General features: G+C 33.2%; 2 protein-coding genes across 5 annotated transcripts; both read right to left on the bottom strand.

Moving 5' to 3' along the window:
- Positions 1 to 18,803: 18,803 nt before the first annotated feature.
- On the bottom strand, positions 18,804 to 19,409 carry LOC142163807 (uncharacterized). Its single transcript, XM_075220952.1, has 2 exons — positions 19,123 to 19,409; positions 18,804 to 19,029 (listed from the first exon to the last, which is right to left on the bottom strand). Exons 1-2 carry the CDS (start codon positions 19,407 to 19,409, stop codon positions 18,804 to 18,806), a joined length of 513 nt encoding a protein of 170 aa, XP_075077053.1.
- Positions 19,410 to 23,558: 4,149 nt separating this feature from the next.
- Positions 23,559 to 27,650, bottom strand: LOC107779360 (uncharacterized). Of its 4 annotated transcripts, none has more exons than XM_016599780.2 (4): positions 27,348 to 27,650; positions 26,631 to 26,697; positions 25,681 to 25,850; positions 23,559 to 24,944 (listed from the first exon to the last, which is right to left on the bottom strand). In XM_016599780.2, the coding sequence occupies exon 4, from the start codon at positions 24,881 to 24,883 to the stop codon at positions 23,795 to 23,797; it is 1,089 nt and encodes a 362-aa protein (XP_016455266.1). In that variant the 5' UTR covers positions 24,884 to 24,944; positions 25,681 to 25,850; positions 26,631 to 26,697; positions 27,348 to 27,650; the 3' UTR covers positions 23,559 to 23,794. The 4 variants fall into 4 exon arrangements, with proteins under 4 accessions (XP_016455266.1, XP_016455268.1, XP_075077595.1 ...); XM_016599782.2 differs by having other exon boundaries at positions 26,620 to 26,697; positions 27,348 to 27,647; XM_075221494.1 differs by having other exon boundaries at positions 25,755 to 25,850; positions 26,620 to 26,697; positions 27,348 to 27,647.
- Positions 27,651 to 27,926: the final 276 nt, after the last annotated feature.

The following is a 27,926-nucleotide window of genomic DNA, read 5'->3' as shown; positions in this document are numbered from 1 at the left end:
GGACTAAGTGTGGGGTGCCCACACAAAGGACGATGCCTGGGGGAAGTCTGAGTACCTCGTGAGCCGCTATTGCTTCGGCCTTTGGCCTACCAGGGAGTCTCGTTTACCCTCTTATTATTTATAATGTGCATTGAGGACATTGCAAAATTTTAAGTGTGGGGTGAGGAGATCGTTTGAATAAGTTTCTGTGCTATTTTAGCTTAGTTGTAGTACTCATTCTTAAGTGTAGTAGCTTTTGTGAAGGAAAAAAAAATGAAAAATTAGAAAAATTGGACTTTTCCCGACGATTGATCTCCTAGACAGTTTTCTTGAGGGATTAAAGTCTAAACAAAAATCCAAAATATATCTTTTAGCTTTCTTTAGGTAGTAATAATCCCCTGTGGTTTTTCTTTGTGCCTCGGTTCTTTTCCATGGGATGTAGTTTGAACCGGGTAGTTTTTTTCTTTCCGAGTAGATTAGGAATTTAGGGAATAAAAGGAACAAGAATGATGAACCTAGGCGCCCTTGACTTGTTTGATAGTAACATATTTATACTTTCGCATGTGTAGTATCTTCTGTATGATTTGAAATTATTGATGATGCCTTGTTAAAATGGATAGCATGTTTTGTGGCGCTTATTTCTCATTTTCTTGACTTGTGTTCACTTTGCGCTTAATGCTTAATATCTCGTGGCTCCGTGAATACTTGCATTACTTGAGAGTCGGAATGTAACCGTCCTTAATGAGTCATGTGCCATGTGTGGTGAGGTTTTTGTGTAGTCCATGTATTGTACTTGTGTCTAGAACTTGCCCGGTATGTGAGTTGAAGCAAAATTTTAGGTGATGCTCGGTTTGAAAAATAATTTTAGGCTTTCTTTGATCTTTTTGAGCTTATTGCTTATCACAAATAAAATCTATCCCTAGTTAACCCTTTTGAGCCTGTAGACCTTTTATTTGGTACCCACATTACAAGCCTATACCCTTTTTATTCTTAATTGACATTGTTTTGATCCTTTTACCTCTTAAAGCACTTTAATTGTTAGATGAGCGCTAAAAGAAGTAAGAAGGGACTAAGTGTGGGGTGACTTTTGAGTGGAACCAATGAAAGAAAGAAGGGTGCACTTATTTTGTAAAATAATACACCACTAGCGGAAATTAAAAGAAGAAAAAAAGAAGAGAAAAATCTGGAAAAAAAAAAAGAAAGAAAAATATAAATGAATAAATTGTTATCTTGTTCTTGCTAGTGGGTATGAATTAAAGTAGTGCTTAAAGAAAAAGGGACTGTTTTGGGGGTGATATTGTTTGTGAAATTGAAGTGGTGTTGAAGAATTTGCGCTTAAAGTAATTTTGTGATGTATTAAAGTGCTTAGGAGGGTGAGTCACTATTCCTTAAATATATCCTACCCGTCCCTTAGCCCACATTACAACCATGAAAAAGTCCTAATTGATTTTAGATCGAGCGAGCTTACATTAGTAGAGATTTACATTAAGGGCAAGCCTATGGTACTAATTTCATGCATGTGACTTCTTTGTGAGAGTGAGCGATTTTCTTTGATATATGTGAGTCATTAAAATATATTTGATCATGAGATTCGAATGTGTGGATTGAACTCGCTCTCTTGTTCTTGTTGTGAGGGCACATGGTTTCACGAGGGATAGGTAACGTTATTAGACTTCTCTATGATGTTGGGTGTTCAAGCCATGAGTACATAGTGACATTGAGTCGGTTTTTGAGGTTAGGGTTGTTGTGAGCATGTTGTCTTTGTTCGAATATGTTTAAAGAAGGGCATAAGTAAAGGGAAGTGTATGTGATGCATAGTCTAGAGCCTAATTGTTGCAAATAACCATGGTCATAGGTGCAGTGTGCTTTGAATGATAAGAGCTTAATTTTGTTTCGTCTACTATATGATGGTTTGTTCGAGGACGAACAAAGGTTTAAGTGTGGGGTAGTGATGTTTGGCATATTTCGATATGTGTTGATGTTACTTTACCCATGTTTTAACCGCTTCTTGATGTTATTTGATCTTTAAAATGTCCAACATGGTTTAATTATTGGTTTTATGACTAATTGAGTTGTGTGTGGTGAATTAGGGTGTTTGGAGTGCAAAAATATGAATAAAAGGTGCTCTAGGTAGAGGAAGAGAGGTTGGATGCGTCGCATCCAATCTAGAAAAAGATCAGATTTCGTGCACCCTTAGCAGTGAAGTCGGCCCATAGCGTCCACCGTAGCATCCGAAGCTGAGAAGTGGAGGACGAGGTGGATGCGAAGCATCCACCGTAGCATCCGAAGCTGAGAAGTGGAGGACGAGGTGGATGCGAAGCATCCACCGTAGCATCCGAAGCTGAGAAGTGGAGGACGAGGTGGATGCGACGCATCCACCCTAGCATCAATCCCTGAAGCTGATTTGGATTAGAAATAGGAGAACTTTGGCCCACGACTTTGGTACGCAATATATAAGCCAAAAACGCCTCTTTTAGGTCATCGAACATATTGGGAAGGGGGAAAAAAGCCACGAAAAAGCCTGTGGAGGCCGGAATTCATCAAGTTCCATCTTTCTCCCACCAAACTTAGTAATTTTTATGTTTCCGTATATGATTTGTTGTTTGGCTACCATGTCTATGTGGAGCTAAACTTCACGTTCTAGGGTTGTGGTTCTTTCATGACTATTGTTATTCGGATATTGATTTTGACTTCTTGATTTATCATATTAGTTTATTTATTCAATCTTGCACTTAATTATTTAATTGCTTGATCACCAATTGAATATTATCTACGAATCTAGAATTGAACTCGAAAGTGGAAATTCTATATTGCATATAGGATTGAGTAGGGCAAGTTTTTGAACTCGGGCATCGGGGAACGGATTCGTGGTTAGGATAGACATATACCTAATTGCCTTGCTTGGTTGATTTACAGGAATTATAAATGCGTTCTTGTTGATTCTAACTCCATAGACATATAGGCGTTAGGTTAGCTTGAATAGGCAAGTAAGAACTCGACAGATTCTTATGAGCATTAACCCTGTCAACCAATAAGCTAGATAAATTAGTCGGTCAATTCAATTGAAGAATACAATAGGATTGTTAGATAGCCCATAACCCTAGATCGTTTTCATTACATTGATATCATTAAAAATCTGCTCTTTCTCTGTTCAAAGTTTATTATTTATATTTTTCTTATTTAATTAGTTTAGAATAAAATATTTTTAGATTTAATTCTTGTTTAGATAATTGGGATAGTCTAATTTAGTTAATAGTTAATCATAAGTCCTCGTGGGTTCGACATCCGACTTTTAGTCACTTTATTACTCGACGACCGCGTATACTTGCGTGAGTGTGTTTGGTCGCAACAATGTGCACCATCAGGTGTCTTGTGGATTTTGTTGTCAAGAAAGGCTGGTCTTTTTTTCAATTAGATGTTAACATGCGTTCCTCCATGGTGACTTGGATGACATCAAGAAAGTAAGTATTTTAGGATAGAGGAATATAAATTTTTCTACGATATTATCGTCGTTTATAAGTAATTAGAACTCATAATCCTTTTGTTGCACTTACATGAATCAATTGGTTTATTGGAGAGTTTAAATACAAAAAGATTTTTTTTTAAAATAATCAAAAGGTCACGCAGATAATTATATAGAAAGATATTTATATTGTACATTTGAAACTGTGTCGAGAGCTAGCTGAAATAGTTTATAGAATTGATAAAGTTACGATCACTACATAGAGTAATTTTATTGCAAAATGATTTTTTTGTTATACAACTAATGGGCATAAGAATTTTGATGACCGGATAGGTCATTTATAGTTTAACTCTTTATTTCTATATTCCAAGACCTCGATTAGCTCCATTTAGCCTTTCTCGATTTGTGTCCGTAATCCGTGCCTTTTCCAAAAAAATAATTATGTCAAAAATTGATAAAAATATGTAATATTGCCTTAAAACTCATTTTGAGTTGACTACGGTCTACGTTTTGTGTAAACGGATACGCATCACTATTTTGATAGTCCCGGTGGGTCCGTATTATGATTTAAAACTTGGGAGTATGCCCGTAACCGAATTCGGAAATCCCTAACTCGATTTAACATAATTCGCTGAAAACTGACAATTTAAAGGTTTAAGGAATTCCTAAGTTTGACCGTATATTGAATTTGTTGCTACCGGGTTCAGATTTTAGTTTCAGAATTTGGTATAGGTTCATTTCAGTATTTATGACTTATCTCCAAAATTTAGTGCAAAATGGAGTTGATTTGACGTGATTCGGATGTCCGGTTGTAAAATTGCATGTTCTTGAGTTTCTTTGAAAATATCATTCCTTTTGATGTCCGATTCATGGATTTAGGTGTTATTGTGGTATTTTTCTCGCACAAGCGAGTTCGTATAATTTTATTATACTTGTGTGCATGTTTGGTTGGGCTCGGGTGAGTTTTGGATAGGTTACGGATGATTTTGAACTTAAAAGAATGCTAGTTTTTGAAGTGTGCTAATGTATGATGCATTCTTCATCGCGATCGCGAAGAGTAATCTGGACTAGGAAAGTTTTTCCTCTATGCGAACGCGAGGCTGCGTACGCGAATGCAAAGCCATGGTGGGATCACCCTTCACGAACGTGACCAGCACTATGCGAACGTGAAGAGTAATAGGCCTGGGAAGGGGGAGCTAGGGTTTGTTCTACGCGAACGCGATGGCCAGGGGGGACTGACCATCGCGAACGCGTGCAGCCCCTCGTGAACGTGAAGGCTTTTGGCCGCTGCTGCTTCGCGATCGCGTTAAGTGTCTCACGAACGCAATGAACACCGACTCCCAATCATTTAAACTTTCAAAAATCGGGATTTCACCTATTTTTCACCATCTTCTCATTAGAGCTCGGCTTAGAGGCGATTTTGAAGAGAAATTTTATCACCATTTCATAGGTTAGTATACTTTAACTCGTTTTCTTCCATTTCCATTAACACTCATTGATTTCTAACCTTAATCTATGCTCTTTCATGGTAGAAAATTAGGGATTTGGAAAAAATTGGAAGTTTTTATAAAATTGAGATTTAGACCTCAAATTGAGGTCAGATTTCGAAACTAGTTGCATAATCGGGCTCGGGGGTGAATGGATAATTGAGTTTTAGTCTGAATCTCAGATTTTGACCAAGCGGGCTTGGGGTTAACTTTTGTTGATTTTTTGAAAATAGTGTAAAGATCTTAGATTTATGTATTGTAATTGATTTTTCTCGCATTATTTGTTGATATTGAGTCGATTTTGATTAGATTTAATTGGTTTGGAGGCGAATTTTAGAGGAAAGGCCCTGTTTGAGCTTTGATTTGCTTGCGGAGCGAGGTAAGTGTTGGGTCTAACCTCGATTTGAGGAAATTAGGAACCCTTGGGCTATGTGTTATGTGAATTACATGTGTAGCAGCGTATATGCGAGGTGACGAGTGTATATACGCAGTCACAATAGTTATTTTCAGGCTTTCCCGTATTTCATTAATTATCTCATTCCATGTCTTAACCGTTACATGTCTTAATTGCTTTATATGTCGTAACTTATTACTTGTCATCTATTTACTCTTGTATTGAAATGCTCATTTCTTCCATAATTCCATGATTAATTGCTACTTGCCTTACTTGTCTTACTTGTACACTTTAATTATCATATATTTGGCTTGTCTTGTTGCTTTGTATTAATTGTAGCATCCCTTGATTTGGTACGAGGTTCCTTCATGGCTTTGCTTTCATATTCTTTAATCGTATAGATTCTTGTGAATTGAGTTGTTGAATTGATTTTGTTTATGGATCGGGTTACACGCCACAACGGGTGGAATAAGGAAGGATTGATATTGATACGGTGGGATCGGGTTGCACGCTGCAACGGATTTTATATGTGATTTTGATTTGGTGAAATGAGCGAGGATTATGATATTGATTCTGATTATATGGTGGAATCGGATTGCGCGCCGCAACGAATTTTACATGTTATTCTTGATATTGATACGGTAAAATAATGGAGGATTATATTTGTACGGTGGGATCGGGTTGCATACCGCGACGAATTGTGTGTTTTGTATTCATTGTTGCATTGTGTTAGTTTTCAGTGTTTTCATACAAGATTCTGAGCACTAATATTTCTGTTTTACTGATTTCGAGGATTGAGTTTATTTTCATAAGTCAACTGCCTTACTTTCCTGCGCTTTTCCTTTTATTATTATTATTATTATTATTATTATTATTATTATTATTATTATTATTATTATTATTATTATTATTATTATACTGCGTATAGGTTATTGTAAGTGACCCGCCTTAGCCTCGTCACTACTTCATTGATATATTTTGGATTTTTATAAATTTTTTCTATATTTATTTAATTTTATCTTATTTTTTATGTCTTTCTTTCTTTTGTTACAAAAAAAATTAATTTATTCGCTATAAAAGGATGAGTTTTAATAGAAATTGTCATAAGAGCTTTATTTATATTTTTAGTCTTTGGTTGAAATTCTTTCATATTTTTCTTAGGGCTTTATCTAATCAACCTAAATAAGTGCTTACCCAACCACTTAATTTAAAAAGTTGAAGATTGTGTAATTTATATGCAATCCATATGTAATATGTGTATAATCGTGTGTTGTCTGTAGATCATCTATGTATATTAGCTATAAAAAATAAATCATAAATCTGACCGGATATTTATGTAAATATTTCATAAGATTTCAGTTTTTTGATTTTATCCATGATATGACTTCTATTATAATAATTTTAGAAAGTGTACACTAAAATTCAAAAATTTCTAATCTTTTTATTTTTAAAATTACATCATATTTTAAAATATAATCTCATTTCGAAATAATTTGTTTACATTTAAAAATATATATATTTCACGTCATACCAATTTATTTTCAATATACTTTTTGTTACACTTGAAAATCGCTATAAAACTATTAATTAGAAACCAATATTCCTTTTGTTGAATTCGAGAGAAAAAACTTTCACATAATTAATATTCAAAACTAATATTCTTCAACGGAAAAAATATTATACCCTTGCAATGTTGGCTTGACTACAACTAAATGAAGAGGTTTCAACTTATACACTTCAATTTCTAGAATGTGCTAAATTGAAATTAATGATAACAATTGTATAATCAAAGTTTTGTTATTTGTTTGATGTCCATTTATACAAATTTAGTTTGCGTACACACTACCTTTCTCAGACTCCACGATATGAGATAATACTGGGTATGTTGTTGTTGTTGTAAAAGTATTGATACGTAAAAAAACAAAAAAGGAAAAACTATCGCATTTACTTTCTTTCTTGTCTGACTTCATATGGATAAAGTGTAGGGTCATCTCCATAACGTAAATATTGAAAAATGAAAATATCATAATCTCACGAATACAACGAAAAGTAAATTTTATCGTATCGCTCCGATTTATCGAGAGTGAGGAGAATTAACATGTCAATTCGGTTTGTCGCGGACAGGGAGTGATGTACTCTTTTCCCAATTCCAAAGAAGGGATGGTAACGTGTGAAAGCGTCCATCATAAACTGTGTGTGGCTTCGCCATCTTCTCTACTTCTTTAGTGTCTAATCAATTGATTGAAGTCGGTAAATTAGCAGGATTAGGACTTGGGTTTGGCCGTTTGGGTCTTACTCCCTCTTTTTCAAAATGATTGATACTATTTTTTTATTAGTCCGTCTAAAAAATATTTTATCCGTTTTAATTTATGTAAATTCATTTAATTGGACACAGAGTTTAAGAAAAGAGAGAAGACTTTTGAACTTATAGTGTAAAATGAGACACATTTATTTTGTGTGGCTATAAATCATTGCATAAAGGTAAATTGTTTCCAAATATGGAAATGAGTCATTCTTTTTTGTACGGGTTAAAAAAGAAATAGGTTCACATAAATTGAAACGGATGGAATATTAATTCCTTTTAATATTCTTTTTAGTAAGAAGCATTTATAGCAGATAAGTGATATAATACGTTCCAGACCATAAATTTCAAAAGTTTTACGACCACACAAATGCTATGACTTATTTAAGATGACTTATATCAAAAGTCTTCTCTTTTTATTAAAATTTGTGCCAAGTCAAACTAAAACATTTTTTTTAAACGGATGGAGTATTTTCTAATCTCTATTTCAGTGTATTTGATCTATTTTTAGTTGTTTTAAAAAGAATTAATCTCGTTATATTTTTTTAAAAAAATTAGTATAAATTCTTCAATTAATTTTAATGACGAATTCTTATAACTATACAAGCATTATGGTATATTTAAAATTATTATTTTTAAAAAATTTATAACCATACAAATATTATATATATGTTTAAGAAATAAATTTCAAAAAAAAATATTTATTTTTTTTGAATTCCGCATTCACCTTTTAATAATAGGAAGGGAAAGATAGTAGAAATAGTATTTTGGAGATTGAAATTATAAATTTAAGTAATGTAGGATAAAGATGTGCTATCAATTTCAAGTTCAGAAGAGAAAAGGAGTACAAATGGAAAAAATAAGAGAAATTTTCAGAAATCACTATGTTTTAGTGATTATTAGCTTGTTATAATTATCATTTACTAAATTACTTCCTATAGCTATGTTTTCAGTTGTTATAAACTGTATTCAGTGTATTTTTGCTACTGTATTCATGAATACAGTAGCAAAACTCGGCGGAAAATAGGGGAGTCCAGTTAAGCAGAGAATGTATTCGACTGTATTCGCGAGTTGTATTCGTGAATACAGTAATGGAATTTGAGGGAAAAAAAGTCTTCAGCTGTTTAAAAACGGTAAGTGAATCAATTAACGCGATAGACTCCTAATATAACTCAACAAACTCAATTATAACACACAAAATTTGTATTTTCAGTTATAGAAAAGATTCTCATCAACAGAAAAACACCCCAAAAAATTGAGCAATCTTCAGAGATTCAATCCATCCTTTCTTTTTTTAGTGGTATCTTTACTAAAATATTTTTAGTGGTATCTTTACAAATAGATTTATATATTAAAATTATATAATTATATTGAATACAATTAAATACATAAAAATACATTGAATACATGAAGTATAGCAGGTCATCTATAGTGCAAAAACATATGAATACATATATACATATGAATACATAAATTATATTAATTAAAAAAAATATATGAATACATTTATGGAATACAGCTAGAGAGTAAATACAATGAAATACATGGAATACAGCGAGATACATTGAAATACAATAAAAAAAAGACAGTGAATACAATGAAATACATGGAATACATCGAGATACATTGAAATACAATGAAAAAAGGTAATAGACTCTTTAAGTTCCTCAGCCCCAAACTCCATCCCCAATCCACCGATATCCAGGCCGCCGCCATGTGGGGCGTCGCCGCCGGTTAAATGAAGACAGTTGTTGAAGAAGCACCAATTTAAAGGATCAAACGGAAACTAGAGACAGAACTTCTTCAGATTTCACAAGGCAAACATGAACAATCAATGCAAAATCTAAGAAAAATTTAGAATGTGTAACACAAATGTGTGAAAGAAATCGTCGGCCGGAGGAGGGGGTTAGGGGTGACACAACAAGGAAGGGGGGAAGTGGTCGCTGGCCGTATCTGTCGTTGGCGGAACACAGCCCATGCTAGGGTTTCTAAAAGCAGGGGAGGAAAAAATCGGGGGGAAAAAAGAAGAAAGAGGAAAGAGAAAGGAGGAGAGAGGGAAGAGAGAGGGAGAGAGAAAAATAATACACAGCGTATTTAATGGCTTAAAGGTAGGAAGTGACCATAAATAGATATTTTGCTATAAAAATTAAAAGGTAGCTATAGGGGATAATTTTTTAAAAGGGTATTTATTTATAATAAATAAGGTATCAACTTTTGCTATAGGAGGTAAAATTTCTAAAAAATAAGGAGACTATATGTTCATAGCGTCTACATAAATTTTTAATAAATTGCAATTTGGTTTGACTATTATTGCGAATCAAGAAAGATGTGCAACATTTAATAATTAAGTACCATCATGCACTACTTGTTTGAGCCATCTTTTATTTATTATTCATGGTTTAATTATATTAAATTTAAATGAAAATTATATCATATTTACGACAATAAGGAAAAGTTCCGGTTTTGACTTAATCATTATATATGTTCACCAAATACTTGTCACAATTTTTCTTTTCATACCAAGAATATTAATTAATTAGATATGTCGCTTTCGGCATTCTCTTTGTCTTTGTCCTGGATCTAGAGAACTAGATAGGTTCAGACCAGCCCAATTAATTTTGCTTAAATTATGTATTTGTATTAAAAAATTTATTAAATATATATAAATATGTAATTACAAATTCAATAATTAAAATGAATTATGAGTTTGGTGGTAAGTTCAGAACTCATATGCTTCATCCGCCTCCACTTATAAGTTGTCTCATAGGTTTAAAGTTCCATACTCCGTTCGTTCATTTTTAGTTATTCACTTTGGACTTTTAACGCTCTTTAAGAAATAATAAATGAAATATATATTTTACAATTTTACTCATGATAATGACGACATTTTCAAAAGTATTGAGAAATAATTTTGGGAATGAGAAATAAATGATAAGGGTAAAAGAAGAAAAAAAAATATTGTCTTCTCTTGATTTAGTATAGTGGACAAGTAAAAATGAAAATATATTTTTAATATACTGGACAAGTAAAAGTGAACGGAAGGAATAACTAATCCGCTAGGTAATTTTCTATGGTGTTTGGCATGACCAAAATGTTCTTGTTTACTTTCTATTTTCTTTTTCTTTTTCCGAAAGTGATAATAATGCAGTTTTCAGTGTTGGAAAATAACAGGTCTAAAAAATATAATGAGTACTTAATTCGGTCTTAAATGTAGTCATTTTGACAAATCAAATTTGTTTCAAAATATTTAATATTTTAAAAATAAAAAAACTTTTATCAGTATATGTTTTAAATTCACCATTTTTGTCCAAGTTAGTAGAATGTTAATTAAGTGGAATGTTTACGGAGAGATAAAGGATACTTTGGATAAATTATCTTACGATTAAGACTATAAAATAACTTTTTTTAAGGGAGGTGCAAACCCTCAAAATATTCATTGTACACAACCACACCAAAAGAAGTTCAAATTCAACTGAAACTGAATCATTAAATTATTTTCATTTTTTTGGTGAGTCATTAAATTATTTACACTGGATTTATGGTTATTGTTTATGCAAAATCATTAAATTATAAGTTACCAAAAATAAGGAATTAGAAAGCTTTGAGTAGGGCTTTTTATTTTATTTTTTTCCGGTACCACTAACAAAGTCATAATATTCTTTTTTGGCACTATCAACTTTCAATTATACTCTATCTTCAACTTACTCAAATATAAATCCGTACGTTTTAATTAACAAAAGTGAACCCTCACTTGAGAACATGTGCTAAAATTAAGAAAGTCAAAAATCAATCTTAAGACTGTGTTTGGTCTCTGTGTTCTATACTTATCACAATCTCTTTTTAAAGGAAAAACAAAAACGGAAATAGAAATATTTTATTGATGTCATTATCTATTGCCCTTTTGATGTTGTTATATTGCAATGAGTTCATTTTGGGCATCCAAGAAAGGAACATTTACTTCACGTCTCTCGTATTTGGAAAGGAATTTTTTTTCTCTTTGACTAAATTCTTTAAATAGTGAGTAGTACTTAATATTTTTAGTATTTTACTGTAATTTCTTAAATATGTAAATGTCATGTTCAACGAATTAATCCGTCGATATAACAAAATCAACTTAAGAATTTTTTTGATCCCCGTATTCTAAAAATTTTAAGTTCCTTGGGATTAAAAAATATTGTAGTTAATGATTTTCTTGTGGAAATTTGGCGAGCCTTATTACGAGACATGTTGGAAAATATGCGGGGATTATTAATATAGAAACTGTAACATATGTATTATACACTATTGAATCCAATATAAAATAATAGCGAAATTGAATTACAAAATTGTACTTGTACTACTTATATTGAAAATGAAATATATGCTAACCAAACCCTATATAATAATAAGTACCGCATTTTACCTGAGAATATTTTCCTAATCCAAGTAAGTGGTAAACTAATGTTCGGATTATATTGGTCACGAGTAGGAGTGGCAAACGGTCGGGTCGGGTCGGATATGATTCGGGTCGAAAACGGGTAATGAAAAAAATGAATAAATTATCCGACCTGATCCATATTTAATACGGCTAAAAAACGGGTTAATCGACGGATAATATGGGTAATGACTTTTTGAATATGATCACTTTTGGGAGAATTCTCAGTTTCCCAAACTTGAGGAACCCCCAATTTGAGGCTTTACAAATATAAGAATTAAACCCATTGGTTATCCATTTTCTAAATGGATAATATGATTTTTATCTATATTTGACCCGTTTTTAAAAAGTTCATCATACAACCTATTTTTTAATGAATAATACGAATGATTAACTATTTTCTTTTAACCATTTTGTCACTACTTGTTACTGCCTAGAAAAGTTGATGTGTCCCTAGGTCGATGGTCTACCAAGACTTATTGATATGCTTTTCAATGAAGTTCTTTTTCTTTTTATTTTCCTCCAATTAATAAAGTTGTTTCAATATGTCGCTGAAAAGGTGGCAACATTTTATTCACTATCAAATTTGAGCCAGTAAAGTCTTCTTTTCATTATTTCTTTTGCCTTTCCACCATAAAGAAAGTATTAATCGAATAATCGTTATGTAACAAACCAAATTCCATTTTTTAATTTCTTGTAGACTACAAGATGATAATAATATAGGATTCTCTTGACCATAAAAGGAAAGAAAATTAGTATCATTACCAAGTTAAAGCAACGATACCCTTAATCACTAAATTATTTTTAAAAGTAATTTATTTGTGGTAAATTATATATAGCTCATGACCACGATACTGCTATAAAAAAAAAAAAAAAAAACATAATTAAAATTTTCCGACATTGTTCATATTTTTTAGTCTTCTTTAACTTCAACATCAATTTCGTTAGCAGTTAATTTCATCCATCTTTGGATATTTGCTATAAAAAAAAAATCTCTCATTTCTTTGTTAAGATTGAGATCAAATTAAAATGTTCGATATAATGCTCTTTGGCTAATATAGCCTGTTTGGCCAAGTTTCTCCACGGCCAAAAGCACATTTTTTTTCTTTCAAAAAGTACTTTTTTTCTTCCAAAGTTAAAATATTTGGCCAATCTCTTTGAAGAAAAAAAAAGTGTTTTTGAGTAGAAACAGAAGCAGTTTTGGAGAAACAGAAAAAAATAGTTTCAGAAGCACTTCTCTGAAAGCACTTTTGAGAAAGATACACGTAAGACACTTTTTAAAAGGTTGGTCAAATAATAATTGATGCCCAGAAGTGCTTTTCAATTAATTATTCAAACATAAACTATTTCTCACCAAAAACCTTTTGAGAAAAATACTTTTTTTTTAAAAAAATAATTTTTAAAATAAACTAATTTTAAAAACTTGGCGAAACATACTACAAGTCAATAAACAAACTTTCTTAAAGGACCCTAGAATGCGATGTTGAAATTAAGACGTCATATGAATGTGACAAAATGTTATGCAGTTATGTTATGCATAATTTAGCACCTCCTTATTTCGTGATTCAAACATTTTTTTTCTTTTCTTTTTGTGGCCTCTAGTCGAGCTTGGCTATGTATATCGAGTCATATAAATGTAACCTTCTTCTTAGGCCAAATACATAAGGGGCCACCTGAAGTTGGCATGACTTTTCAGTTTAGCACTTAAATTTAGGCTTGCTCCAATTAGACACTCAAATATCAATAAATGTGTGTCTATTAAACACAAAATGCTGACATGTCATATTGTGTGAACAATACCCAAGTAAATTTTTATTCTTTATAAAAAAATTATTTTTTAGTTTTTCTTCACCAAAAATCTACCATAAACAGTCATTCCTTAATATCTCCAATTCCGCTTTTTTACCGAAACTCACGAGAACAATTACAAAGACTCACTTTAAAAAAAATCTTTCAGCTTACTCTTAAATCTTCTTGGTCATTGGCGTTGTCAAAGCTCTCATTGTCATTGATGAAACTGGAACCGTTGGCTAGATTTTTCGATCAAACTCAGTAGTTATCTGATTTAATTTTTGAAGGAGCATGAAATTTTTAAGGTAATTCAGAAATGAGGAAATAAGAGTTGAAGGAAATGAGACAAAGTGTCGGAGGTGGTAGTACAGGATCGCCAAAGAATAAATTTTTTGGCCAAGCTCAACGTTTTTCGGTGGTCGCTGTTGGTCGACTTTTTTTTTTTTGGCTGCTCGCTGACTACTAGTGGTTCTTCTCTAATTGTAAGGGCTTTTTATAGTGAAATTTGAAAAATTGTCTATTGAATCAATACGAGAGATGAAGATCTAAGGTTATAACAAATTTAAGATTTTTGTTTTGGTGAGCATGTGGAATGGTGGTGGTGCTGATGCTCTATGGAAGGGGGTTGGTTGTATAACAACAATGGTGAAGGAGGGGAAATTTGCTGAAGTTTGGTGATTAATCACCAGTAGAAACCCTAGCTACGAGGGAGAAGAGAAAGAAATGAAGAAAAAGGAGTTATCGGAAAAAGAGAATGAATGAAACAGTGAAAATTGTATTCACCGCTTACTGTGCATCTCTTACACTTACACATATATATACACGTTATATACATGTATATTATATATATATATATATATATATATATATATATATATATATATATACACACATGTGTGACTAACCACTATTGTAACAAACTAACCAACTAAGTACTTCATTAACCTCACTAACTTCCTAACTAATCAAGAATACATAAATAGGCTAAACTACTCTCATAATCAAGTCACTCATTTCTCCTCAATACTCCCCCTCAAGCTAGGTGGTTTGAAGACATCAAGTACCCCTAGCTTGGACAACAAATAATCATGTTGAACTCTGGTTAAGCCCTTGGTTAGAATGTCTGCTAGATTTTTCTTAGTTGCTATATATTCAGTCTTCACCAGCCCATTTTGTATCTTCTCTCTTATAAAATGACAGTCGATCTCAATGTGTTTGGTGCATTCATGGAATACTGGGTTTGGAGCTATTTGAATTGCTGCTTTACTGTCTGTGAGTATGTTCACATGGAGTTCAACAACTATCCTAATATCCTTGAATAGGCCAAGTATCCAAACCAACTCTCCCACAGTTGATGCAATGCTCTTGTACTCTGATTCTGCAGAGCTCCTAGAGATAGTACTTTGCTTCTTTGACTTCCAGGATGCTAATGACTTACCATACTTGATAAAGAATCCAGTTACTGATTTCCTAGTGAGAGGGCATGCTACCCAGTCAGCATCACAGTATGATGTGATAGTGTTCTTCTTTTTGCTAGACAGTAGTATGCCTTGTCCAGGCTGCCTCACATACCTAACCACTCTTTGTGCAGCTTCAATATGAGACCTCTTTGGTTTCTGCATAAATTGACTTAGTGTCTGAACACTGAATGTTATGTCTAGTCTTGTGACTGTCAAGTAGAGCAGCTTTCCTAGTAGCCTCTAGTACTTGCTGGGGTCTGTTAAGGTTTCATCTGATGTGCCATCGAGGATGCCAGTTTGTTCATCATATTCCTTAGTAGTAAGCTTGACATTGGCTTCAATAGGTGTAACTGCAAGCTTTGCAGCTCCTAGTCCAAGTTCAGAGATGAGCTCTAGTGTGTATTTCCTTTGATGCATCAGGATGCCTTGTTGTGATCTAGCAAATTCAATGCCAAGAAAGTATTTCAACTCTCCTAAGTCCTTCATCTTAAAAGTCAGTTGTAGCTTAGCTTTCACTTCATCTATTAGTGCCAAGTCAGGTCCAGTGAGAAGCATGGCATCCACATAGACCAAGATGATGACAGTGTGTTTGCCTGTCCCTCTTATAAACAAAGGGTGATCATGTTGACTCTGCATGAAGCCTAAGTGCACCGGTGCTTTAGATAGCTTAGCATTCCACTATCTTGGTGCTTGTTTAAGACCATACAAGGATTTCAAGAGTCTGCATGTTGGTCTACTATCCCCTGACTCTGAAAGCCTTGTGGAAGAGTCATATATATCTCATCATGCAAGTCACCTTGGAGAAAAGCATTGTACACATCCATCTTATGAATGTGCCAATGCTCAGATGCAGCAACAACCAGAACTGTTCTGACTGTAACCATTTTAACCACTGGACTAAATGTTTCCTGATAATCAACATCCTCTTGTTGACTATACCCCTTGACCACAAGCCTGGCCTTGAACCTCTCTACCTCTACTGAGGCCTTGTACTTTACTTTGTATATCCACTTGCACCCAATAGGAACTTTGCCATCAGGCAAGGAGAACACATACCAAGTATGGTTAGATTCTAAGGCAACAATCTCAGCTTGAATAGCATCCACCCACGTAGGATCTTTAAAAGCTTCCTCAAAGGAGGTAGGTTCCACTATAGTAGAGAAGACAGCTAGATAGGCCTGATATTTAGGAGAAGGCAGCTAGATAGTCTATCATATGACACATAGTTGGTAATTGAGTAAGGCACAGACTTGTGTCCTGGCAAAGACACAAAGTCTTTCATCCAAATAGGAGCTTGTTTGGTCCTTAATGATCTTCTCAGACTAGTGAAGCTCTGATCATGAGAAGACAAGGAAGCTGGCACCACTTCTGATATTGAGTGGTGTTGTAGAGATGAGTCCAGTCCTGATCTGCTAGCTGCATGGTTAGAATTGGTAGAAGAATGAGGTGAGGTGAGTTCTGCATCAAAAGTGTATGATTCGGGGGGCAAGAACACAGGTGGTACAAATGCTGGAGAATCCTTGAAAGGGAAAGCATCTTCCCTGAAGGAAACATCTCTGTTAATGAGAAAGCAATGAGTGTCCAAATCTAACATGATATATCCCTTTTGAGTATCAGAAAACCCCATAAGGACGGTAGGCTTAGCTCTAGGAAAAAGTTTGTCTGTTTCTTGAACCTGTTTGGCATAACACAGACAACCAAGAACTCTCAGATGCTCCAAGGTTTGTGCTCTACCATACAACAATTCAAAAAGAGACAGGCCATTGAGTACAAAAGATGGAATTCTATTGATAATATATATTGCTGCAAGAACACAATGACCCCAGTACTTAATAGGAATATTGGCCTGAAACCTTAAGGCTCTAGTTACCTCCAGGATATGCATGTGTTTCCTCTCAGTAACTCCATTTTACTGAGGAGTGTAAGCACATGTCTTCTGATGGACAATGCCATATTTCTGGAATAAGGTATTGTATACAGAATTGACAAATTCAAACTGTCAGATCTGATAGCCTTCAAGGTTTTGTTAAATTGAGTTTGAACAAACACAATAAACTGTGCAAGTACAACACATACATCATATTTTAATTTTAGAAGAAATAATAAAGTCATTATGGTGAAATCATCATCAACAGTCAAGAAATATCTATTTCCATCAAAAGTTGTATATTTGTAAGGACCCCAAACATCTACATGAATTAGATCAAATGCATCAGTGCTCTTAATACAACTAGTAGGGAATGGCAACCTGGTTTGCTTAGCACATGGACATACAATGCATTTATTTATAGTGTCAGTAATACTAGCTAGTTTAGCAAGAAACAGTTTTCTGAGTACCATACTAGAGATATGAGCTAGTCTTTTATGCCACAAAGTAATATCAGTATTTCTTGACTTTATTCCAGCTGCAACTAAAGCGACTGCAGTAAGCTTCTTGGCACCATGTTTCTGCAGGAAATATAAGTTATCTCTTTCCCTACCAATCTCCCTCACCTTGCCACTGAAGAGATCCTGAAATACACATAAATCAGGATAAAAGGAAGCAAAGCATCTTAGATCTCTTGTCACCTTGGAGACTGACAATAAGTTGAATTTGAACTGAGGTACATAAAGCACTTCTTTAATAGTGTTTCTATCTGAAATATGACTATCTCCAATCTGAGTAACTTGAGTGACATCTCCACTAGGTAGTAGAACTCTTTTAGGACTAGAAGGTGTGATTAAGGAGGTTTTGGTCAGTAAATTAACATCTGACACCATATAATTGGTGGCACCTGTATCAATGATCCATTCTTGTGAGTTAGTGGATACTAAAAGAGTAGTATCAATACCTGCTGTATTTGCTTGAGTAGGAGGAGTTGGGCTATTATTCAAAATCTGCATTATTTGATCATATTGTTCCTTGGTGAAATGAAAACCACCTTCTTGTGAAGCAGTACTTGTTGATCCCAAAGGCTGTGAGGAAGAAGAACCTACTTTAGTCTGAGTGCTAGAGTTTCCTTGACCCTTTAATCCTTCAGTAGCTTGACTCACATACTGATGGCCATGATACATGGACATGGATTGTATTTGCATAGGTGTCATTGACATGTTCTGAGAGACAAGATTTGTGTGCAAAGGCACATCATGACTAGGTTCTATCATAGCATTGTATGCTCCAGCTCCCCATTTTTTTTTAAACTTATAGTCTTGTGGATATCCTATTATTTTGTAGCAGTTTTCCTTACTGTGGCCTTTTATTTTACAGAACTCACACTGAACATTGTAATTCTTTCTAAACTTTGGATTGAAATTAGGCTTAGGACTGTACAAAGCAGTGGAATCATAAGCATTTGTGTTTGCATTAGGAGCAGATCCTAACACTCCAGCAGTAGCTGCTACAGATCTTTGACTCTGATCACTCATGAGCATAGCATAAGCTTGATTCACTGTAGGCAGGGGTTTTATCATAAGAATTTGACTACGAGCTTGAGAGTAAGAGTCATTTAAGCCCATTAGAAATTGGTACAACTTCTATTTTTGTAGATGCACAATAAATTCTTTTGTCTTAACACAGTCACAGCCAGGAGTAGGTACTACAGATTCAGTCTCATCCCAGAGATCTTTGAGCTTCGAGTAATAAACAGAGATAGATGCAGTACCTTGGTTTAAGGTAGCAATTTTCTTGTGCAAATTGTAGCAACGTGTATCATTTACCTTATCAAAGCGTTCTTGAAGATCCATATGCACTACATGTGCACTAATAGCGTACACAATGCCACTAATTAAGGTCGGAGCCACTGAATTCATCAACCATGACAACACAATTGCATTGCACCTCTCTCCTTAATACCAGTACTTCTCACGAAACTGCTCCTTAGGCCACCTGCCATCAACAATCCCAAGCTTATTACGGCCAAGTAGGGCAACTAGCATAGATCGATGCCATAGGGAGTAGTGGTCAGTGCCAGTTAACTGAAACGAGATCAAAGAGATTTCACTTGTATCGCTGGGAGCTAAGTACAGAAGATGAGTGACTGCTACTGTCACTTCTTCCTCAAATTCATCATCTGATGATGCACGCGAAGCATTTTCAGCAATAACAGTTGTGTTTTTATTAGACAAATCATCAACCGCCATTGTTGAACAATTTCGAGTTTTAAAACCAGAAGAATTGAGGTAGTAGTTTTGAACCAGAAATTAGACCGAGAATAAGGCGAGGATCGATTTTCGAGCTTCAATTCCAGCTCAAAGCTCTGATACCATGCTGAAATTTGGTTATTAATCACCAATAGAAACCCTAGCTACGAGGGAGAAGAGAAAGAAAAGAAGAAGAAGGAGTTATCTGAGAAAGAGAATGAATGAAACAGTGAAAATTGTATTCACCACTTACTGTGCATCTCTTACACTAACACACACATATATATACACACATGTGTGACTAACCACTATTGTAACAAACTAACCAACTAAGTACTTCACTAATCTCACTAACTTCCTAACTAATCAACCGTACATAAATAGGCTAAACTACTCTCATAATCAAGTAACTCCTTTCTCCTCAACAAAATTGGGATGCAACTGGGTGTAGCTGAGCGAAGAAGAAAATGGAGAGGGAGGGAGGTATTTTTTTGTCTCAAGACATTTAGTTAATAATTATTTTGGGTCCAAATAACACATGTTTCCAATCTATTCGTCGATTTGCCACATCATCCGCAAGTAGACTACACTCGCTTTATTTTTTCTACTGATAGTAAGTAAGGTGTTCAATAGATACATTATGAATATATTTTTAAGTGTCTAATTGGAATAAGCCTATGTTGAAGTGCTAAACTGAAAAGTCATGCTTATTTTAGGTGCCTGCTTATGTTTTTGGCCTTCTTCTTATTTCCTTTTTGTTTTATTGTCCTCTGTCCTTTAGTTTGGTGGTTAATACAACATCAGTACAATACTTGTCTTAGGGTACGCGCGTTGCGCGTGTACCCGATCTCAATGAGTAACATTTATTTTGAAAATAATCACATACTTATTATATTAAAGTCTTTCTTTGAGTCATAAAATAAAAGACGTAAATTGTGAGGATGATGAATATTGATTATATATCACTAACTCAATAAAAGAAAAAACTGTAAAATAGAACTCCTCAATTAGTATTAGTTATTATCCTACTATGGTTGTATGGGGTTTTTTGTAGGAATATTTTATGAAAATTATTTTTATTTATGCGACCTACTGAAAATAAATAAGTAACATAAAAATGCTTTTATCATGATTTTTTAAAAATTTATGAAGTAATATAAATTGAAAAAAATGACTTTATTAGTCTTCTAGAAAATTTGAAATAACGTGGTTGACCTACGATTCAGGAAAAAAAATGACAAGTGACAATATAAATCCTAAAATGACTAATATTGAGTTAATATTTTTCAAAAGGAGTAATTTAATTCATATAAAATATAATGGTTTGTCATTCGTTAGAATATATTTTGTCTTCAACTGTTCTATCCTTATTGCTTTAAATTTTCTCTTAGCCAGTTTAAAGTTACTATTCTATACATAATTTTACTTTATTTTTATATTCCAAGAGTTTTGTGTACTTAAGAAATAATTTATTGTGCGATGATTAGTTTAAAAAAGAATTGAATTGGATCTTTTGGTATAGTTAATTTTAAAACGTAATCATTTGTTTCTTAATTCTAAAGGAAATAATATATTTTCTGCAAATTATTAGTATTAGTTCATTCCGGGTTTCAATTATGCAATAAAAATTCTATTATTAAAAGGTAAAAATGTATCTGACATTTCACTTTGGATCTTTGTATTTGAAGAATCATTAGTGTTATTGACTATTGCTAATCACCTCTATCTCTTATAAGTTTTGCTAATTTTTATTGTAATTATTGTGTATCATTTTTAAATATTATAGAAATAATAAATAAATAATATTATTTGAGTAGAAAAGTAGTTCAACCATAATATAGTATAGAAATCAGAAATTACCATTAAAAATTCATCAGTGATTAATATCCTGATGTTTGACTATTTATCTTTAAATTCATCATTAATTAATATCGTGGCGTTTAACTATTTATCTTTCTATATTGCACTTATTTAGACTTCAAATAGTAATTGATTTATGATATAAAGAAAATAGCACATTCACAATTCCATCTGCGTTATTTAATTTCAAGAGTATTTTTACTTTTAATTTGTGTTTTTTTCTAATTTTTAAATACTAAACATTAGAAATACTAACATGGAAGGTATTATAGTTATGTAAGGTAAACTCTTAATTATTTAAATTTGTGATAATGAACTAATAATGTTAAAAAGATTCTAAGAGCCCTTAGTTTTAATTTTTACTATTAGTTTATAAGGTAAAATCTTAATTGATTTTAAAATTCTTGATATTAGAACACTATTATTCTAATAAATATAGATTTAGTAAATAAAATTTTATGTGATTAAAAAGTCTTATTTGTTAGGAAAGTAACTGAATAATTATTTTGTTTAGCGTAAAATCCAATTTAATGAATATAAAAATCGACGAGATACTTTTAATTGGTAAGAATAATTCTTCAATGCTCAAAAACTTAGTAAGAACAATTCTATGCAGTGTTATTATGATTTGTATTAACAAAATAAAAATTTAAACAAATAGAAACATGGAAAGTTCAATTTATAAGTGATTTTGGCCAAACAAAATCAAATACTCCTGGTAGAAAGGATATTTGAAACGTTAATCTATTTTCGGCCTCTTCTATCGTTTTTTTTTTGCATCATAATTACAGTGAATCACTTATATAAGGTAAACTCTCCATTGATTTTTAAACTTCTTTTTTTTCATAGTTTAAATAAGAAGAGATATAATAAATAGAATTTTTGTTAATGTAAAAGTCCTAAATATTGTATGAAGATAAGTAAAATGACAATTTTATTTAATGTAAACTTTATTTTTAAAGTGTCAAAAAAATAAGAACTTTTTGCTAAAGATTTTCGTGCTTTATTATATTATACAAAAGTTAGTGCTTCTCAACAACCTTATATGTAACTTGTCTCATTCTAATCTAACGTATTTACATGTTTAAAGTGAATCTTTTTCCCTGTTGATGAAATGACAGGTACCACTAAATATAGTAAAATGATGTGCTTAGTTGTGAGTGGCTGCTAAATCCACTAACTATATTATTTGCTTAATCAACAAGGGTTGACTTATGTGTCCATTAGGTAGTAGGTATACTATAAATAGAAGAGGAAATTTCAAATGAAGAAGATTAATTTCTTCTTCTTTTCTGTTCTATTTCTTTTCTTTTAATCAAGAAAATCAAATACTCCAATTTTTGGTTGAAGGAAGACCAACTTTACAACTTGCACTTGACAAGTGACTTATGATACCACACGTGGTGAAGCCAATATTTTTTTAAGAATGTTCAAAATTTAATAGAATATATAAATAAAAATTATTGTCAGTACGGATTCATGAAGCCGACCTCAATTGTTTGAAATTGAGTCGTTGTATAAAAAGTAATACTTAACCTATTTATATAAATTTTTCGTCAAAAGGAGCTCAACTAATCACCATTTACTGGTTATAATTTCGTCACCAATTACCTTCCGCTAGTCCATAATTGACATATTAAAAAAGGATCATCAACAACAATAATCACCCAGTAAAATTTTACAAGTGGGATTTCGAAAGTATTGTGTACGCAGAACTTAAACATATCTTGTAAACACTCGCTCAACGAAAGATGCAAAAGGAAACTAAAAAAGATCACCAATTTAAGGAAAACCTCAATTTTTGTTCACTTAAATCATGCCAAAAGAGACCTTCAAAGAGGGGCAAGGAGAAATTCATAAAGGGAAAGGAATGATTCTCTCCTCTTTCTGGAGAATCTTACCTACACTCTTTTTTCTTGCCTTTTCCTTCTTTTAGTCATTTGTGGAGTTTCCTATTTTCCTTTTTCTCCATTTGTTCCAACCCTTTTTCTAGATCTGAGACACACTTTGCACCTTGACAGTAATTTATTGTCCTAAAAAGGTGTGAGTGTGCAGTTCCAAGTTGCAGTACTAAAAGCAAAAGTCTAATCAATAACAATAACAACAAACTTAGTGTAATTCCACAAATGGGATCTGAGGAGAATAGTGTGTACGCAGACCTTACCTTTACCTTGTGAAGGCAGAGAAACTGTTTTTGATAGACCCCCGACTCAAGGAAAGATGACGAAAGAGCAAGGACAATAAGAAGTAGCAAAAGCAAAAGTCTATCAACTAACACAACTAGAGCAGTTAACAAGAACAATGCTTTCATTTGACAATTATTGATTTAAAATGTGTATACACCCTTAGCAAAGGTAAAAGAACCTATTTTCTCATTGGACAAAACTCAGCTAACAACAGCTAAACCATCTGCTGCAGATTTGATGGGAAAAAACACCAATAACTGACATCTAACATCCATTACAACTATCTCTTTTACAATTGCAAATTCTAAGCCAAAAAAAAAAATTGACAAATGAAGGGAATCATGGTGATCGCTGACAACCTCCCGGGAGAAGGAATCGAAACTTATCTGCATTTTCAATGACATAGGTAGGAAGGTGAACCGCAGATGCTGAGCGAGGTATTGATCCCATTTTCTTGATCAATTCCTGAAAAGAATACTCCTCAGGTAACATATCATATAGATCAGCTCCCTCACAAATAAGCTTTTGAATCCTAGAATGTTTTAAGAAGTTTTTACGTCGCACTCTGTCCGCGTGACTATAGCCAGTCATTTTTAACACAAAATCTTGCAGATGCCGAAAGCAAAAGCTACAATGCCACCCTGCATCAGAAAGTATAACATCTGTTTGGCGCGAATGTCGGTACTGAGTCCACCTGTTGTAAATGTGACTAGTGGCGCGCCAACTACTATAATCAACAGGGAACTCAAAGGAATACATGTAATGTCTAAGCTCCAGATGCAGGACGGGGGGAACCCCGTCACACCACTGGAGCAATTTAATAGTGTGTTGGCTCGGGATTTCATCCGTGTCCGACATAATGAGAAGGTCACCATCAGCAATACCAGCAACTTTAAGTAACCTGTTCATTGCGATACGCTGTTGTGCTTCTAGTTTAAAAGGATCTTCCTGTAAACCAGGAGAAGCAACGCGGCCAGGAAACACACCATGTACTATCTTTTCCTCAGCAAAGGCAAATCGTTCGCGATGATCAGAGAAGTACAATGGCTTTGGGATTCCAGTAAAAGTAGTATTGGCTTCCAAGATCACAAATTTTGTAACATAAGGATAGAGCTCGCGCCACCTTACTTCGAGCAAGTCTAGCTCGTTGCTGAATATGATCCCATCAAATACACGACGTGGTTCAGAACGTAGGGTCCATCCATGTAGGCGACAAAGATTATCCATCGAAACGTTTTCAGCATAATAATGTGGCAAATGCTCAAACGGAGGTGGAGGTTTGTCCCACAGCGGACGGAAAAAATAGGAGATTTTGTGGCCGTGGAGGTAAACGCCAAAGAACAAAATCGGTAGAAGTATCAAGAGCGCGATAAAAAGGATTTTTTTACAAGATCGTCTGGAGCTGAGGCGGGATTGTCTTGGGGCCATGCGATAGCAGGGCAGAAGTTAGCCTAACAATTATCTCCTCATTGTTCAAAACTTCTATTGTCTGCATATTTTTCAGATGAGTTAGGAAAGAACACAAAGGGTCTCTGTATTATTTTGTATAACTCCGTCTCAAGTACAAAGAGCAATTCAGTATCTAAAGAGAGGTCTTGCACTGTTAAAGCACTCCTATTTATAATAGTGCAAAACTAGTTTGACTACTGAAATACCTATTCTTATATTATTTTGACTACAAAACCTAAGTAGATATGAATTGGATAACTGTAACATATATCAAATCCTAAATAATTTAGGTTTCCTAATCCAACGTTGAGTTAATCTTCTAACATAGGATTATATTATTTTGACTATAAAACCTAATTAGACATGAATTAAGTAACTAACATATATCAAATCCTAATCAATGATTTATATCAAATCTACCTGTGACTAGCATATTTTTAATTGCTTTTTAACGTTAAGCATTAACTAGCCAGGGGGAAAAAAACAGTATCTCAACTAGAAGATAATCATGCAAATACTAATTTCATAAGGAACTTGAATTAAACACGATTTCGGAACTCCAATTTTTTATATTAACAGGACTTAAATATTTTTGACATATTACCCATTGAGAAAAATATGAAATTTTCTATATAACAACACACTGTAATCCCACTAGTGGGGTTTAGGAAGGATAGAGTGTACGCAGACCTTACCCCTACCTTATATGCAACCAATATTTTGTGATTTTCTTTTTCCAAAACAATTAACAATTAAATGGAGATTTTGCATCTTACCACAACAACAAAAAATTGAATTTGGAGGAGCGAAAGTGAAAATCAGGACAAGATTTAGCAAGAAGCAAACTAACAAGATCCATCTTAAAGCTTCTCTGCCACATTCTATGCTGAAATTTGTCCAACTTTGGACATGCAATTCCAGCAAATCATTCCATCCAAATGCTTCCCTGCAGTGACGACAAAGCAAGCAAATTTTCTGAATAAAGGTTTTTATATTTTTATAAACAGTAGCGGACTCAGGAATTCTAACAAGAGGATTCGAAAAAAATGCAAACTTGCACAGTGAATGGATATACTTAACTATTATAAAACCACAGGAATTTGCTTTCACTTTATATAATCTTCTCAACTTTATATAGAGTCATTAATTCAGCAAGGGATGTGGAGTAAGAGATAAAGTACAGGTGAAAGACTCTAACTAATATTCCGAAGAGTTTGGCTTACCATGTTGGGATACAACTTCATCACATTGAAATGTTCCAATAACAATCAAGGGAATTCAACAATTAAAAAAAAACTTATTTTAACTAAGAGTCCGTTTGGCATAAGAACTTTTTTACTTTTTTCGAAATCAGTGTTTGACCATAAAAGATTGAATTTTGGAATTTTTCAAAAATTTTAAAAATTCCAAAAAGTTATTTTTCAAAATTTTAACTCAAATCACTCACAAAACTTCAAAAATAACCCAAAATTATATTCATGTCCAAACACAATTCTAATTTTCAAATAGCATTTTCCCTTAAAAAAAAATTTCACTTTTCTTTGAAATTTTACAATTCCTACATCCAAACTCCCGCTAAGGAGATTCAATTGAACCGCCTTCGACACACTTAGGTATGCCATTGATTGTAAGAAACAAGTGAGACATCAACAACAACAACAAACCCAATGTAATAACCCACTAGTGGGGTCTGGGAGGATAGAATATAAGCAGACCTTGACCGTACCTGAAGAAGGTAGAGAATTTGTTTCAGGAAGACACTCGGCCCGGGAAAGATAGAGAGGAAGGAGTAACTGCAAGCAACCAGGAAACCAAACAGAAAACGTAAGCGCAAGAAACAATAAGTAATAACAGAAATCTAAAAATAAGAAAATACAAGATCCTTAAATTTTCATGAAAAACTGTCTGTTATAACATAACAAAAGGTAAGATTTAAGACAAGAGGCCCAAAAACAGAACATTCTAAATCAATACATAGCAGAATATACCAGTTGTCTTTAATAAGTGAAAATATTTCACGAATATACAGCCATTCTACAGAATTCCATAAACAGCAGAATATACCAGGTGTCTTTAATAAGTGCAAGATAATTCTATGTTTACAAATTATCACATCATTAAATTCCTTTCAGCTCTGACTTAATATTTCCATAATAGCAAAAGGGTAACACACAGATTTTACCCAATGCAACCAAAAGTTAAAAATTTGTTATGTTTCACCTGAAACCCAACTTCATTTATATCACTAAAATCCATTGAAAATATACTAATAAATTGAACCAACAAAACCCCTAAACAAAAAGATTACAAATTTATTTGAAAATAGAAAATACAAATCCAGATTTCAAAATTCAAAGCCCTAAAACTAGCAAAAAAAATGGACAAAAACACAAGAAAGAAGCTAAATATGAACAATAAATGATATTATTTAAAAGAAAACCACCTTTAGTGGAAGCTGCAGAGACTGAAATAACAAGATTTCAGGTTCGAAACTAAAGCTCAAAAGGGTATTAATATGTTAAATATGAATATCCTAATAGTAATCTTTAAATATGTCAATGGGTACAATATAATTTGGACAAAGAAATATGAGATGTGTGTATATTACTATGTAAAGATATTTGTAAGAATATGTGTAGGACAAGAAAGGGAAAAAAAGAGAAAAAGAGCTTAGGGCTCAAATGTCATGAGTTATGACAGAGAGAGGTTTGGAGAAAGAAAGACTTGTGTAGGAGAGAGGTTGGAGGCTTTGAAAATGGTAGCAAAGAGTTGGGATTGTCTACATGCATTACCATGAAATGCCTATAGTCTTTGACCAATCAGAATGATTCATTTTGCTACTATAATTCCTAAATACTACGTAGTACTAACTATAATGATTAGAACTATAAAAACTGTAAGATGCATTTAAAGATAGAATTTAACTTATATATATTGGTACAAATTTTTACACCATCAATTTAGTTTAATTATAACAGATTATTTACTATTTTTCAAGTTATCAGATCGATTTTTTTGTTAT

Source organism: Nicotiana tabacum, chromosome 9, assembly GCF_000715075.1.
Source record: "Nicotiana tabacum cultivar K326 chromosome 9, ASM71507v2, whole genome shotgun sequence".
Classification (NCBI taxonomy): domain Eukaryota; kingdom Viridiplantae; phylum Streptophyta; class Magnoliopsida; order Solanales; family Solanaceae; genus Nicotiana; species Nicotiana tabacum.
The sequence above is the reverse complement of the archived record's forward strand: the minus strand, read 5'-3'. Positions and strand labels throughout refer to the sequence as shown.